The sequence below is a fragment of the Colossoma macropomum genome, unplaced genomic scaffold (genome assembly GCF_904425465.1).
Source record: "Colossoma macropomum unplaced genomic scaffold, Colossoma_macropomum, whole genome shotgun sequence".
In the NCBI taxonomy this organism is placed as follows: Eukaryota; Metazoa; Chordata; class Actinopteri; order Characiformes; family Serrasalmidae; genus Colossoma; species Colossoma macropomum.
In genome coordinates, this window is record NW_023494784.1 from 13845985 (window position 1) to 13863491 (window position 17507).

General features: G+C 37.0%; 1 protein-coding gene across 1 annotated transcript in view; it reads right to left on the reverse strand.

Annotated features, from left to right (window-relative positions):
- The window catches only part of rpe (ribulose-5-phosphate-3-epimerase), a 72270-nt gene that overhangs the window by 1611 nt on the left and 53152 nt on the right, over positions 1–17507 (reverse strand). Inside the window, exon 5 of the mRNA XM_036566556.1 lies at positions 1249–1335. Within this exon, the coding sequence (XP_036422449.1) occupies positions 1249–1335 (87 nt within the window). The remainder of the gene's footprint in view (positions 1–1248; positions 1336–17507) is intronic.

Here is a 17507-nt window from a genome sequence, read left to right on the forward strand (position 1 = left end):
TCAAAACTCTTTTTTGGGGTTCCTGAAAATAACCCTATTATGTTAAAATGCTGTCTGTTAGGGTAAAATGCTCAAGTGCAAATTCAGATGTTTCACCTGTTTCATAACCTATCTGAAAACTTTCCCAAGACTTTAGTGGAAAGAGTAAATAGTTGATTTCTTAAACCAAAGATAAAAACAGGAGATGTGCAAGATCTCAGTTAATGTGCAGAAGACCACATTACCAAAATAGAAAAGAGCATTTCCAGAAGAATTGTTAAACCAAATTTCTTGCCGCCATTAAAGCTAGCTTCATTGCCACTATGGCGAGTGAGTTAGCAGCCAGCCAATACTGCAGTATATAGCCAACATAGGACCCCTGAATATCAGAAGGTTTTTTCGCTCACTGAGAGGAAATATAGTTATTTTCACAAAAATCAATAAAGCAGTAATGGTACAGTCAAGCATGTCATCAACCAAAAAAATTTGTGTTCTGTAAAACTTGTCAGGGTTTTTTTTTTCCTTCTCCCTGACTTCTGAGGCATCTTGGAATATGGTCTAGGAATAAAACATAAATGGACATATGCAAAAAAGGATCTTTAAAAGTCAGTACAGAGAAACAGCACAGTACAAATAAAGTATGTACATGTACCCGATAAAAGTATATGCACACCAGACTACTCTACAAAAAAAAACTGTACGGTGCCCAAACATTTGCATATGACTGCTGTAATTCCACACCCCCCCTCCAAATCTGGGGTGTAAAATAAAGACATGATTCACATGAGACACTTACCATTTAATTCAGTACCATTTGTATTTTGTGCTATCATTTTACACCACATAACTTACCTGGTACTTGGAAGTGTTTCTAATTTACTTTCCTGCTGAAACATATATTATTACATCAAAATTAATGGTGTGTTTTACCTACCACCTTGTTACTCCAAATATTTATCTCATTAAGCTTTACAGGACAAGACTCATTGCTGTTATGTTGGTAAAGGGAGGTTGCACAAAGCATTAAATGAATGAGTGCCAATAACAGTCACACATGGTTTTGTTCATAAACAAAAAGAAAGAAAAAACATTTTTGTTTGACTGAATTTACTAAAGGTATTTTACTAAAGATTCTCAGTCTCAGTTAGGGACTAAGCTAATTAACCACAAAGACATTTTTATGGCCTTTCCCTCCTCTTCACCAAATGTGCCAATAATTATGGAGCTGACTGTAGGTGCTGTGTATGGTGCAGTATTCATCACTTATACCTCTGCACATTTGTGAACTGTGTCTGGTCCAACTCCTCCATCTACCTCAATGTCTAGGGAAGGGAACTGACTCCTTAACCAGCTGACCTGTGAAGAATTGAAAAGTAATCAGCACATTTGCTAAACACCATAAAAAAAAAAACTGCATTTGTTTCAGCCAGGCAACAATGTTTAACCTCTTTTAATTATATATTTGCTGTTCATTTATTCATGGACTACAGAAATAAATAACAGATGCCTGTTGATTCTGATTATAACTCTGTTACCTAGTAAAAAAAGTACAGCTACTTCTGACTTGTGGTGTCAGTATAGAAAAAAACGACGCGGGAAACATAGTGCTTCCAACGAGTGCTCTTTTATTAACAGTGCAACAAGGTTTTTGCTTCAGAAACTGGAGTGAATTGATTTTTGAGTGAAGCTTAGGGGTATCAGGCAACTGGACTAATGTTAAACATCACTGCGTATATGTTTTATATGGCAAATATGAAGAAATACATTTTGACATTTATTCATTAGCTTTTGCATTAATGCAAATTTTAAAAGCATTTAGTTTAACTTAGATATACAAATTAGCAATTTTAAATAAAACAACACATTTATCACTTGTAAATCCACCAGATTCTTGGTATTTTCCATGGTAATGTTATGCCAAGTGTGTTTTTGATTTGTTTTTGTTTTTTCTAGTTTTGTTTTTTTTTTGTTTTAGTTGTTATTTATTGTTAACAGAATACTGAAGGGTTGTTTTTTGGAACGGCCACTTATGCTCTGTTCTTGTGGTTTGAACAGTAACAGTATTTTACGACACTTCCTAAGGACAGGAACAGAACACTCAGTTACGACATCAACTCTGATTGTTTTACGACACTAAGGTATTTATGATAGGATCTACACCGACTTTTAACGATGGTACCAAGGGATCCTTGGGGGTTGATGACATGGGTATAAGAATTGTGTGTCTAAGTTTCTGTTTTAGACAGGTTTTGGGAGCAGAACTGGACAGAGTGCTCATTCTTTCTTTAAATAAGCTGTCATTAATTCTGCAAACCACAGTCTTCTGAATCTCTTCCATGGCAAGGTCAAAGATTTTAGTAGGTGATTCTTTTGAGGCTTCTTGTAGGATCTGTGCTCTTAAAAGAAGGCTCTTAAAAATGCTCCTGTACTCTTCAGAATTTGTCCTGGGGCTTCTTTCAACAATCAAATCATCAGTGAAGTATTTTCATTTTAGTATTAGTGCATTCCCAAGCAACGAAAGTGAAAGAAAGAGCACTGCACTGATTTAAACAAAAGTAAACTGATGATGCTGTGTATGTGGCACTGGAGAGTGGGAGAATGCTAGCTTCCCAGGCTAGCTGTTTTTAGCAGCTGGCTAACTTGAAGCAGCTCTGTCACGCGCACAGCACGGTTAATTGATATTACTGTACATCAAACAAGACAAAAAAACGCACAATTTTGAGTTTAAATGTACCTAAAAGGAGGACTCTGTTTGTCTGGTGCATACTGCATGCTTTTACACAGAGAGCATCAGAAAGATTGCCGTTCTTCCATCCTTCTAACTACCATGATAGAAAAACCAAGACATCTGCTAGCTTGTGTTTGCATACTGTGATAAACTCATGGATGTGGTAGGAGTGATGGCAGTAAGGTGATGTAATCTATCACTGATGTCCCGAGCCAGCTAATGTTTGCTCTTTGTATTAAGCTGACATTGTTGCAAAACTAAACAGTTTAGCACTTTTCACCAGACAGCTAAAAATAATGTTTTCTTTTTAAAATTATAACTATTACAAAAATTGCAGACATGATTTTCCGGCTGGTAAAAACAGCTAACCAGAAACTTTCTCCATCTATCCCATGACAGATTTGTGAAATGTTCCACTGTTTGGCAAGTGTTTGTCATGTTCTGACCATATAGGATAGTTTAAAGCAGCAACTGACCACTTGGGAGCACTTCCGTTCAGCCTCAAAAATATTAGTGAGGCTGTCCTGATGTTTGGTGATAAGGCTGGCTCACATTCAGCATTCCAATTAATTTCAAAGGTGTTCAATGGGGTTCAGGTTAGGGCTCAGTGCAGGCCTGTCAAGTTCTCCCACACCAAACCATTTCTTTACCGCCCTATTAGTCTTCTTAATGTAGATGTTAAAATCCTATCAAAAGTGCTTGCTAAACGGCTTGAAACTGTGTTAGGTAGCATAATACATACAGATCAAACAGGGTTTCTCAGTCGTAGACTGTCTTTTTTCAATATTAGGAGGGTCATGAATATTGTTTATTCCCGATCCCATCCCTGCCCTCTGAAGTTTTACTCTTTTTAGATGCTGAAAAAGCGTTTGACCGTGTGGAATGGAATTACATCTTTTACACATTGCATAAGTTTGGCTTTAGCCCTGTATATAAATATATATCTTGGCTTAAGCTTTTGTATATGTCCCCCTTAGCCTCGGTGTGCACCAATGGGCTCTGTTCTAGTTTTTTCCCTCTTTTTCGTGGGACATGTCAGGGTGATCCCCTTTGATCTTCGCTACCACGATAGAACCTTTAGCAATCACTGTTCGTACAGATCCTGGGATTCGGGGGATTAGTCGTGGAGGACTTTTTAAATGAACCCAATTTTAAATGCTTCAATACGTATTTGGTGCCAGTTGTGGCATTATTTTGGAATTCTGTCTCCATCTATAAACATGCCAGTTACAACCAATCCTTTATTTCCACCTTCGATGATAGATTGCGCTTTTCTTATCTGGCACAGACCTGGTATTAAGAAGATCAAAGATATATACGCTGATAACACATTCTGTACTTTCTCACAACTTGGTAATCGATTTCCTCTTAAATCTCATTTTTTTAGATTCTTGCAAATTCTGAATTATGTTAAACATTTTTACAGACTTCCTTAGCGCTCCCTCAAAATAACCTCTTGATAACATTCTGGAAATAGATGCTAATGCCAGAAGCATTATTTCTAAATTATATAACCTCATATTCTCTTTAGCCCCTACCCCTGGTACTGTTATTAAACAACAGTGGGAAAAAGAACTTCACTTTTGAGGAAGATGACTAGGGCAAGATAATTCGCCATATCCATAGCTCTTCAATCTGTGCTAAACATAGTCTTATTCAGTTGAAGTTGGTTCATCGAACTTACTGGACAAAGGTTAAACTCGCTGAACTTAACCCAGATCTTGATAATCTTTGTGATCGATGTTCCCAAGCTCCAGCTACCTTGTCTCATAAGTTTTGGTTTTGCCCTGCTTTAAAATCCTTTTGGCAGTCTGTGTTTGGCTGCTTCTCTTTTATTCTCGATTCAAAAATTGAACCTTGTCCCCTAGTTGCTCAGTTTGGTTTATCGCCCAAAGATTCTACTATGATTTAGTTGGATTGGGAGATTTGGAATGGCTTATTTGGATAATTGTCGGGAATAACCAAACAAAATCTATGCACGTCTCCTGTTTCAGCTTTGTAGGCCTTTTCCTTCCTCCTTACCCAATAAACAGAATGAGAAAAAAAAAATTAATAATAATATATATAAAAATAAATATGTGCATATGAATCTTTAATAAATGAGACCCCAGGTATGTTTGAGCAGTAAAATAGCCAAACTGTGCTGGACTCTGGCCCTGCCAGACTGGAAAATGCCACCCTGCTCTAGAATGTAGCTGGATGCCAGAGCATTAAGAATTCCCTTCACTTGAACTAAGGGGCACTGTTTAAACCGTGCAAAAACAGCCCCAGACAGGAATTCCTCCTCTAACAAACACAGGTACTGCTTATTGTTGTCCTGGCCTCCGGAAAACCCAGATTAATAGAAATTAACGTTTATGCTGGGGTGTTTCAAGTTTGTTCAGACAAAGACTTATTTTGAAGGGCACTAATATGGGTGGAGTGGTGGGTGGGGGAAAGCTAGGTGTGTTTTTAGCTTAGCAAGCTAACAGTTTGGTCACTGGGAGTCAGTGAGTGTGTGCCTTTTCTTTTGGTTTTGCTATGCTCTCTGGCGAATTCTTCAGTAAAGCCAATACACATACGCATAGTAACCTAGAGTCGTCTAAGTTTTTCCTGAGAACCCTCAAATGTCACAATATTAATACATTCACCAAGAATTGTGGATCTTTTACTGAAAGCTCTCTCATGCTCTTTCCTTAACATAGTTCAACTTTAGTTGTGTTTTTGTGGTTAGGAGCAGAAAACAGAAAAATAAAGCTTAATGTTGAATACGTTCACAACTGCAACAATAATGCAAGCTGCAAGTCTTGCTTTATTTGTTTAACATCAGTTTTTATGCCCCCTCTTTTTATTTACCCTAAATAACTGCCTTCTTCAGCTCTCACTCCCTGTTTAAACACCTCAAACTCAGCCTCGCAGGTGACCCGAGGTCAGGATTTATGAAGCTGCTACAGTTTTGAATCCTGATGGGCTGGCTCATTTGGCAATAGCTGCAGAAGAAGGCTTCTCCCTTCCTAGCAACGGTCCTTTAAATTTAAAATAATAAAAAAAAACTTTTTTTTACTAGCCCCGGGCCATCGGGCAATTGCTTATGTCGCACGCTGATGTGTCACGTCTAGTCAGAGGCGTACTTTTTTTATGTTTCATTTATCAATTTTAAGATGAAAAAGTACGACAAATAAAGGGAAAGAAAAAAAACGGGAGGGTGGGGGGCGTTACACTAGGGTACAGACTAGGGAAGATCTGCTTAGTTTGTAGTCCATTTACCAAATTACTTGTACATATGCCATGTAGGAGGCAACAGTCTAAGACAAAAAATAATAGAAGAACGTCATTTTAAATGAACCTACTTTGTATCTGACAGATCCTGCACTGTAAAACCTAACTGCACATGTTAATGAAACAATAAAGTTAACACAAATGCTACAGAAAGTTGGAGTAACTTAATCTGAAAAATTCAAATTAACTTAAAAATGATTTGTTCAGATCATAACTCAGATCATAAATCTTAGCATATTTTGAGTTAAGATAACTTCATTTAAATATATTATATTCACTATTTTTATTAAAATTGTCATTGCACACAAATACAAACAGGCCAATACATTTTTTTTTAAGATTGGACACATATAGCACAGGGAATAGTCTTGTCTGCCTATCAAGAGTAGCTGGTTGCCTCATGTGGAATATGTTCTGATGTTTTTAGCTAAAACATCAGTTGATTCAGTGGTTGAGCTGTTGGAGTTTTTGTGCTTTTCTCGTAACTTTATTGATTTCAGACATTCAAATGAGATCTGTGAGTTGAATCAACATCTCAGCTTTACTTGATAAATGTTTGGTCAATGCAACCTTCTTGAGTAAAACCCACATCATTCCTATGGGCTCTTGGTACCATATATTTGCATATCGGACATGTCTTTCCACCTTCTGTACCCTACCATCTGTGTGTTGTCATTCTCCCCAGCCTACCTTCCCTATGAGCGTTTATTTGTTTTTTTTAAGTATTTGAAACTTAGTCCACTCAATACCAATTGAGAGAGTTATTAAGGTGATGCTTGCTGGATGCGGTACAGTAGTGGCAAAACACTTCTGAAGCTACATCTATGCTATGAGCTGAACTGTTAGTTTGTTGGCAAGATGGTCAAGAGCAACTAGAAAATGGACAATTGAGTCAGAAAGAACATTGTTAACAATGACTTTTGTTTAAAGATAAACAAAATGCAGGTTGCTCAGTTTACTCGGTTTACTTGTATGTATACAACAATAATAACATATGTTTTGTTGATACTCAGGGAATTATTTACGGTTAAATGGTTTAAGTTATTTAACTTAAATCATTTAAGGCAATCGGTTTCCTCAAACCATTTGAGTTGACTCAACCCGTCAGGTTTTACAGTGTGGCAGTCTGTTTTATCCAGATGTGCTAAGAGGGACATCTTTTTAAATAATAATTCATCGCTTCTTATATAGTCATTGTGATATCCAACAGCTTTATCAAACATTGCATTTTATGTCCATGTTGTGCAGCCCTGACGGTTATCTTCGGTTGCTCTGCCGCCATGATCGCGATGGAAACCCAAACCCTCCCACTGAAGAGTTCTTTTGCTGATGTTGCTTCCAGAGGTAATTTGGAACTAGGTATTGAGTGTTGCAACCAACTCACAGCTGAGCTGTTGCTCCTAGATATTCTGACTTCACAATAAGAGCAACAACAATTTACTGTTGACTGGACTGGGGCTGCTCTAGCAGGACAGAAAATTGAAGAACTCACTTGTTGGAAAGGCATCCTTGGACAGCGCCACTCTTTAGTGTGATCCATTATACTGCTAATGTTTTTCTATGGAGAATGCATGACTATACTCTTGATTTTGTGCACCTATTTACAATGACTGTGGCTGCAATTGCCAAATCAACCAATTACACAGGGTGCCCCCATAATCACGGTTGTGTAGTCTCCAGCGTCTAATTTGACAAAACAGTGATTTCTTTCTTTTCTTTTCTGTGACCTCAGAAACATGATTTTATCCTGTCTTATTTTACGAAGTCACGTTTTATTGTTCTAATACACACTCATACAACAGATTCATTTTTTAAATATATTTATCTTTTTATATTGTAGGGATCCTAGGAGAGGGACCTAGTGCAATTTGGGTCAGTCCCATTGATTTACAAGCTACAACCTAGATAGATGACGTTGCCATTTGGTGTTCCCCTTTTGCTGTAAAATGAATGCTCGTCTAACCAAAGGGTTCTTGTTCTTTTTTTAACAATAATTGAGCAGACTACATGAGGGTTATGGAGCAACAGGATGGTAGCAGACTAACCACGGGGTTGACGTATGCAGCTTTTCATAAAGCATGCTTCCGCTTTTAACAAGCAAATTGTTGACCTTAATAAAGACGACAAAATCGAACAGCTGAAACTGACATAATAAACATGGAAGAAATCTGGGCCTGGCTATAGGCTAAAAATGTTATTTTAGACTAATTGCTTAAAAGTCTACAATAGGGCAGCGAGGCAGGGGAAGGGGGCTGCTTATTTGAATGGATGTGGCAGATATTAGTGGAGAACAGTGCCAAGTTAGACGCTACAGATTGTCTCTTGCTTCACCGCTCCGCCAACAATGCAGGTAACTCAAACACAGGTTTAGCAAAACTCAGTGACAGCAATGCAAAGGGTACACACATGCAAGTACATTAATATTTATCTTAGCATACAATATTTTTAATTGCAAATGCTAGCAAAACTGTTGCAATGTAAATCCCTATAGACAATTATATTACATCAGATGTTTCTGACAGGGCTTGAGCTGCACGCATGAGTGTCATTTGTCTGACTACAGTGACTGAAATTATATGAATGACTGCATTGTGCTTTTTGCCAGCCGCATTAAACTAAGTTTATGCTGCTCTCCAGATAGTCAAATATTGATTTTAAGACTGTAAATATTACTACCCTGACAGGATCCCGCCTCGAGCGAGTCACAGAATAAAAGTACCTTGGCATTTGGCTTGATGAGAAGCTTACATTTAAATCTTATTTTAATTAACTAGTTGATAAGTGCAGATAGAGGCTGGATTCCTATATCAAAATAAATCTTGTCTGCCTATGTATGTTAGAAAATGAGTTGTGGAGGCAACCTTACTATCAGTATTGGAATACGGTGATGTAGCTTATAGACATGCGCCGACCAGTACCCTTAAACCACTAGACTCAATCTATCACTCCGCCTTGCGATTCATTGCAGGCAACCTTTACAACACTCACCACTGCAGACTGTATGATAAAGTTGGTGTGTCCTGACTAGCAGCGCCACAACCAACACACTGGCTTATTTTGATTTATAAATCACTCTCCGGCCACATGCCAGCTCATCTCTCATCTATGACCTCTATATATAATAGTAATTATCAGACCCACTCTAGTGATGATTACCTGTCAGGTACCTAGAGTTTTTACTGAACTCTGAAAATTTGCTTTTAGTCGCTAAAACTCAGCTCGCTGGTATCATATCAAACTTTTAGTCTCAGGCTTCAGACAGCCTGTAACTGTTTTAGTTTAACTTTTTCTTTCTCCTTTTTACTTAATTTATTATTTTTTTATCATTTACTTTTTCTTCCCAATAATCTTATTTTTATTCTTATTTTATTTCATTTTCTCAGTTCTATTACTGTTCTATTCTCAATTTTATTAGTATTCTATTACAGTTTTTATTTTTACTTGACTTTTATTTTAGGTTGCTTATTTATCCTTTTATGATGAAATCTTAGTAATTGGTTTATTATGCTAATTTTATTTTATATTTCTTCTTAAGCAAACAATTGTTCTCTTAATTCCTTGCCATTTTATCTTGTTTGTTTTTTTCTGTTAATTTGTTTACATAGTTTATTTTAGTGTAACCTAAAATTAATGAAAATGTAACCTTTAGTGTAATTTCCATTTTAATTTCTTTTTTCCATTAAAATGTTGGAAATACTGAAACTGAATACTATACTGAAACTGAGGGTCACCCTCAAAGTATTTCTGAGTGAAAATAAAGGTTGATTGAATAATGAAGCGGTTAACTCATTTAACAACTTTCTCTGTTAATCAAGGTTTAGATACTCAGGCAGTGATTAATCCAGTTTTAGATGAATAAAAATATTTAGATACTGAGGCTATGATTAATCCAAGTTTAGATACTGGGGCGTCTGCCAAGGCCCACCCTGCTGTGAGGAGCTTGGAAGGTGTGGCTATGCAAAGAAGTTCGAGAGGCGCCACGCTCCCGGGGTAAAAAGGTACTGCTGCTATTGTTGTGTTAATGTTATTAATGTAGTTGTGGTCTTTGGAATTATTGTGACTGACAAAAGTGGGTTTACAGTGTGTTGAATTGTCCACCCTCTATGGAAGTCATGTCTTCCCACATTACCCCTACCCATGTTTTGTGCTGGATTACTGCTGGGCATTCCTGTTGTCTTTTGAAGTGCCTGTTCCAAATAACAGAGCACTCGCCTATATGGGCGATGTTTTCTGCGTCTTCTTAAAGAAAGAAAAAAAATATTTTTCCTTTATTTGAATTTATTCCCATTATTTTATTTTTTCACTTTTTTTTATACTTACACTGTAGTCAAAAGTGACTCAAGTGCAAGGAGTCACCAGGAGAAAACTCAGAGAGACTCAAGAGCAAATACTCAAATACCAGCTTATTGAAGAAGCATGTGCACATGGCATGCAAACTCATGACTGAGCACAGAACAATAAGCCGCTCTTAAGCAGAGCCCAACACAAGTGTGACTGGTTGTCTCTGATTACCTACCTACGTTTAGTGGCATTGGGTGTGACCACAGGATGGGTGACAGGGCTCCTGCCCACTTTGAGACAGGCTGTAACTGTTCTAGTTGAGTTCCTTTTTTTCCTTTTCTACTTTTATTTAATATTGTTATTTTTTCAGATCATTTTATTTTACTTTATTTGGCTGATTAAAATGTTAATTTCTTTAAGCGTGGCCGAACTGTAGGACAGATATGCTCACATTTGCGATAAAAAAAATTCAAAGACAAATATTAATTCACTGGCATGTATACCATCCTGTTCATTATCATCAGCGAATTTCTCAGCACAAAATACATAAATAAATAAATAAATGAATCAAATAATCTTCCCCCAAACACCAAAGTGCCCAAGTGGAGCTTTTCGGCAAATAATTAGCATGAAAACAGCGTCAAAAGAAGTGTGAGAGTTGAAGAAATGAAGCATTAAGGAGCAGCCGAGACAGAGCGTACTTATACATCTCATATTTATACACACATATATATATTTATACACACACACACACACACATTATTTATATATATATATATATATATATATATAGCTGGGCATACGCTACAAGTCTTTTAAAAACTTAACAGATATCAAAAAACGGAGAGCATCACACCCTTAAGGTCAGTCTTTTACAGAATTTGCTAGTTGTAGTGTTCAAAGCACTTGCTAACATCGCAAACATTCGCGTGGGTTTATTGGGAAGAAAAACCTGGTGGACTATTTTTCCTTCAAAAAAAATGCAGTAAGTGCTAGTTTCTTGAGTCTATCCATTTAGTGAGATACATAATGTGGTGCTGAACCTCTTGTCCCTAACGCTGCCCACAAAAAATCCACTCTGCTCCTTCTGTCACAGGCAGATTCCTCCATAGTGCAGACTTTTTTTTAGTACAGATTTTTTGTTGAAAAATACTCCACCAACTGAACACAGCCTAAGTCAAAGTGACTTGGAGTGTTATACCAGAAGCAGTTTTGGGTCTTAGTCCCATATTTATTCATTTGCTGATACACATGCTTCCTACAAATATTACTGGGTTCAGGTCAAGACAAATCCCTGGTCTCTGAAGAGCTTTCAGCTATCCGAAAGGAAACAAATTGCCTTGTCCAAAGCTCAAGCGTCGAAATTATTCTCTCATTTGGTCACGTTTAGACAGATTAGGAATAAGTGTTCGTATATGGATGTTAAAATCTTTAAACTGTTCTGGATCCCTGACCTTTCTTTAACCTTTCCCCAATATTTACATATAAATGTGAGGCTCCTTTATGATATGCAAAAAAAAATCTGTGACACTTTTAATAGACACTTTTTTTGTAGCAGGTCATCTTTTTGACAATGTACCTGAAGGAAAATTCTGCTTGGGAGATTCTGCTTACTGAATGTAGCTGTATTCAGTGTTCCAGTCAGTTGAACAAGTCATCCAAATAAATCCATTGAAAACAATGCGCTGCTTTGTTTGGAACTTTACTCACATTTTTCTTGTGAAATTGCTAAATGCAGAAGAAAATGACTTTATAAATACATCTCTAAGAAGAAAAACTATAATGGGCTTCATGCAATCTCACCAAATTTCATACTAAAATGCTATGCACAAACATAGCCTCTAACACAAAGAAAAGATACCTGTTAATATGCAAGGCCAAAAAAATGTGCATTTTCATTGTCATTGTATTAGTAATGTCTACAGTGCTCTATGGCAGAGTGCAGTCCTAACTGCAAATACTCCTGTATGATAATGATATACAGCCACATCTGACTCGAATCCCAGCCGCTGCACAAACCATGGTCTGCCAGTCAAGTTGTCCATCATATGATGCAGGGGTCCATCTACCTGCAACACAACACTTCTCCCCCAACCAGACAGGTTGTATGGCTAAAGCAATGGAGAAGTCAAAGAACATAATCCTCGCTCACCAATGTTCAGCAGATTGATGACAGTATCATCCAGTTCTATGTATAGCAGTTTAGTCATTTGGACCCAATATTATTGACTCACGAATCAAATTCAACATTTTATAAAAACAATCATTACCTATAAGCAGTTCCATAAAAACAAATAATTTTGGCATACTTTGCACATATTAAAGTTGAAGTGAGTTATAGTGTAGCATTTTAGAGTAACTAAAAGCCAGTAAGAAAATCTTATTCAAATAAGGTGTGATGCAGAGCTACAGAGAATGTGGGGACTTAAGCAGCTGATATTGAGCCTTACACAGTCATTGATTTTCCATTCAGCAGACTGGCCAAATCTTAGTGAAGCAATCTATGTAAATATTCAGAAAATATTATAATATTAATGAAATAAAATATATTTCATAAACTCTTTAAAAATTGTCAAAATTGTACTGTATCAATTGTGAGTTTAGAGATGTATACTTGCGAGCAGTGAAAGGTGACAGCTCCCTAGAGAAAAACTGGAGTGATTTTAACAGGAAAATTAAACATTTTCGTACACTGAGATTAAATGCTCTGAGACTAAGACTAAGAGTTCCACACTATGCAACTGCAGAAATCTCTCCTGGCTGCTTCTTTCCAAAATGAAAAATCACACAATTCAAATCTACACAATTCATTTGACATATGTATCTTTCAAATCAGTGAATTTAAGCTTAAGTAGATGGGTTTGCATGTATGTATTTTGAATGTAATCCTGCTGGTAATCACCTGTATTTCTATAATGTACATGTAATCTGATTACTGTCTTTTTACAGTAACTGTAATGGAATACAGTTACCTTTTTTGTATTCTGATTACGGACTGCTGTTACATTTATGCCATTACAACCCAACCCTGCATTCAACACAATTATAAAACAAATCATTTCCAATAATTAATTAATAAAAATATATATATATATATATATAGCAAGCGGCAATGAGAGGGTCCAAGCACACATAAGTACAAGAAGCTCTCATGCACTTTGAGCCAAATAGGCCTAATCAGGCCTTATGCAGTTTGGGCCTTATAGGCATAGAGGCTGAAATGAGTTTATCAAAAGGCCTTCATTTGTCATGAACCATTTTACTTTCAACATATGTTTATACTTCTATAGACTGATCTACAAAGGTTTGTAGAACATGCAAAGGATTATCAACACAGATGTAAAAAATACATGAGCAATGGTAAAATATCTGTCATAGTTGTGTTTGCAAGGGGTTTTGTTTCTCCATGTTTAAGGCTTTGATAATCAGGCCATAATGAGACCCAATGCACTCATAAGGGGCCCTTTTGGCACAGAGGAGCTCACTGAAAGTGGTTTAGAATTGGTCAAAAGGTCTCCACATGTTATCATAATTGATCAGGGAACTTGATCAAAGCTGTTCACTGAGTTATGTTCAGATTGACCTTTTGACCTTAGTATAATAAGCTGTAATTGTTGAAGGAATAATTCAAAATACTACACAAGGAGTGAAATATTTGACATAACATGTAATTACAAAGTTATTCAGGTCAGTGAACTGAATCAAATGGCACCATGTGTTTATCTGTAGACTTTGTAATGATTTTTGGGGTTTTTGACAGCTAAGGCGCCCTCTAAAGGTCATATCTGGACCAAGTTTTGCACACCCTGTCTGAGTCTCAATATATATATAAGTACTCAAAGTTTTGACATGATACAACCAAAGACTGATGAGTTATAGCAAATCAAGCTAGCTATGCCATGGCCGCAGTGGTGTATTGATGAAGCAACACCAGGTTGAGTGAAAAAGTCAATATTTTTTTGATAATTATTTACCTAGAGAGGCCACAGAGTATTTCTAGACCAAATTCGAGAAGTTTGGATCAAAACTCAGAGACTAGTTCGAAAAGCATGGTTTTCAAACAGTTAATGATTACAAAAAAACTATGCATTTTTGTAATAAACATGCAATTGAAAAATTGTTTGGCACATTGTACTACATAAGATTCATACAAAGCTTGGGTCAAAAATAGTAATAATATGTTCATATCATGTAATAATATATGAATTTTTATGAATAGCGCCCCCCAGTGGCCAAATCTGTTGAAACTTCACTGCTTGTTAGAAAGGGGTTACATATAGACACTATTTAAGCTTCATGCTGATTGGTCAATGTTAAGCCTGTCAAAAGCCTGCTGAATGCTGATTGGCTGATAGCAGCCATAAATTTCAATGAATCAAATTATCCTTCAAGATTCACTTATAGTCTTTCTAGTAGATGCTACATGCCAAGTTTCAGCTCAATCTGATGCACGGATGCTGAGAAACAGTTAATTGGCATTTGCCCCACCCCCTAATGACGTATGCCCACCAAAATTGATATGCTACCACAGAATCTGGTCCTAAATGTGCATGTCAAGTTTCAATGTTTAAGGCAGAAGCATTCTCCACTTATAGAGTTTTAAATGAACTATGAGCTATTTCAGAAGGGTTCATTAGCATATGGCAGCCATATTGTTTAGAAAAGTCAACATTTTTTTGATCATTATTGAGGTTCGGACTGTTCTGAATTTTTTGATACCAGACAAATGAGGACTGAGTGAAAACCCTAGAACTAGTTCGCAAAAGTAGGTTTTGCATCCATCCATCCATCCATCCATTATCTAAACCGCTTATCCTTCTGGGTCGCGGCTGTCATTGGGCGGAAGGCAGGATACACCCTGGACAGGTCACCAGTCCATCGCAGGGCAGACAGACAGACAGACACAGTCACACACTCACTCACACCTAGGGGCAATTTAGCATGTCCAATTGGCCTGACTGCATGTTTTTGGACTGTGGGAGGAAACCGGAGTAGGTTTTGCATATTATGCAAATTAGCAAAAAATCTAAGTGGGCGGAGCTAAATGGTCCAAATTGCAAAGTTGTTTGGCTTGACCCAAGGAATCAGGCAAAAAAAGAATTTTGTCTCTACACATCATGGTGTAGAAGTTATGAAGCAAAATGTGTTTTGATGCTCTATAGTGCCCCCCTTTGGCCAATCGGGGTCATTTGTTGCCTGGCGAGATGCACACAAACTACATCTACCCACCAAGTTTGGTGTCTCTAGGCCTTACGGTCTGTTCTCCACAACACGTTTTTCAGGAGAAAAAGAATAAGAATAAGAAGAAGAAGAAGAAGAAGAAAAATCCGAGCAAAAACAAGAGTTTTGGGCTCAAAGTAGAGGCCTGTGTGGGACTGCCCCACTTCCGCAGAAAATTAGAATCATTTGTCCTGCTCCTGCCCACGCAGTTCCAGCAAGGCAAACTGCCATCCAATATCTGACATAGTCTGTTCCCAAGTACACTATCCTCTGCTGAAATAACACAGCAGTCATGATCGGGCTCACTGTAAAGTAACTTCACCACAGGCCATGAACACAAAGCAGGAATTAAATCACAGAATTTTTAGAGTTCAAGCATGCAATGCATTGAACCCTATTGGAATTGTCAAAGTTTTTCTTATTATTCTTTTTCTTCCCTGAAACGGAACGCACAGCCCAAACCGTAAGTCCTACGGACTTGAAACTTGGTCAATAGGTAGTAGTCCAACTTTGCCATTTGGACCGTTAAGCTCCGCCCACTTAGATTTTGAGCTAATTTGCATAATATGCGAAACCTACTTTTGCGACCTAGTCCTACAATTTTTGCCCGATCCTCATGTTTTTGGTGTCAAAAAATTCAGAAGAGCCTAAACCTCAATAATTATCAAAAACATTTTGACTTTTCTAAACAACATGGCTGTCATATGCAAATGAACCCTTCTGGATAAATTCAAAATAATTCAGAATTAATTTAAAATTCTGTAACTCGACAACCCTTCAGCCAAAAATTTTCAAACTTGACTGACGTAATTGGTAGAAGATTCTGTGGAAGCCATTCGATTTTTATGCGCATATGTCATTAGTGGGCGGAGTTAATGCTACATGGCTGTTTCTCAGCATCCGTACATCCGATCAGGCTGAAACTTTGCAGATACCATCTGTTGGCCAGACTATAAGAGAATCCATAAGGACAATTTGATTCATTGAAGTACATGGTCGCCATCGGCCAATCAGCATTTAGCAGGCTTTTGACAGGCTTAACATTGACCAATAATCATAAAACTTGAATGATCTCTACATATAGCCACTTTCTAACAAGCAATGAAGTTTCAAAAGATTTGGCCACTGGGGTGCGCTATTCATGAAAATTAACATATTATTACATATTATTACTATTTTATTACAATTTTGCTAGAAATTCCTTATGTATCATATGTAGTATGTTATTCCAAACAATTTTGCAAATGCATGTTTATTACAAAACTGCATAATTAGGGTCCAAGCACGCAGTGCGTAGGACCCTATTGTTTTTGTTAGAGTTTTTCTTATTATTAGGGTTCAAGCATGCAATGCATTGAACCCTATTGGAATTGTCAAGATTTTTCTTATTATTAGGGTTCAAGCATGCAATGCATTGAACCCTATTGGAATTGTGCGGATTTTTCTTATTATTATTATTAGGGTTCAAGCACGAAGTGCGTGGAACCGTATTGGAATTGTGCGGATTTTTCTTATTATTATTATTATTAGGGTTCAAGCACGAAGTGCGTAGAACCCTATTGGAATTGTGCGGATTTTTCTTATTATTATTAGGGTTCAATCTTGTCAACGTTGGTCTAGAACAATTCTTTGGTATCTTTAGGTGAATAATTATCAAGAACATTTTGACTTTTCTACTCAGGGTCATGTGGATTAATCACTACATTCCTGCATACGTGGCATTGTTAGCTTGATTAGCTATAACTCATCAGTTATTGGTCAGATCATGTTCAATCTTTGAGGATTTGTAGATATTGGGATTCTAATGGAGCATGCCAAGTTTGGTCCAGATTGGCCTTTGGGGGTGCTTCAGCACTCAAAAACACTGAAAAATCAATAAAAATGCTATTACAATGTTATTACAAGGTCCACATATAAACAATTGGTGCCATGTGACTCAATCCACTAAGATGAACAACTTTCTAATTACATGTTATGTCAAAAATTGCACTGCTTGTTTTTTATTTTAACTTATTCATTCAAAGATTTCACTATACAAAGA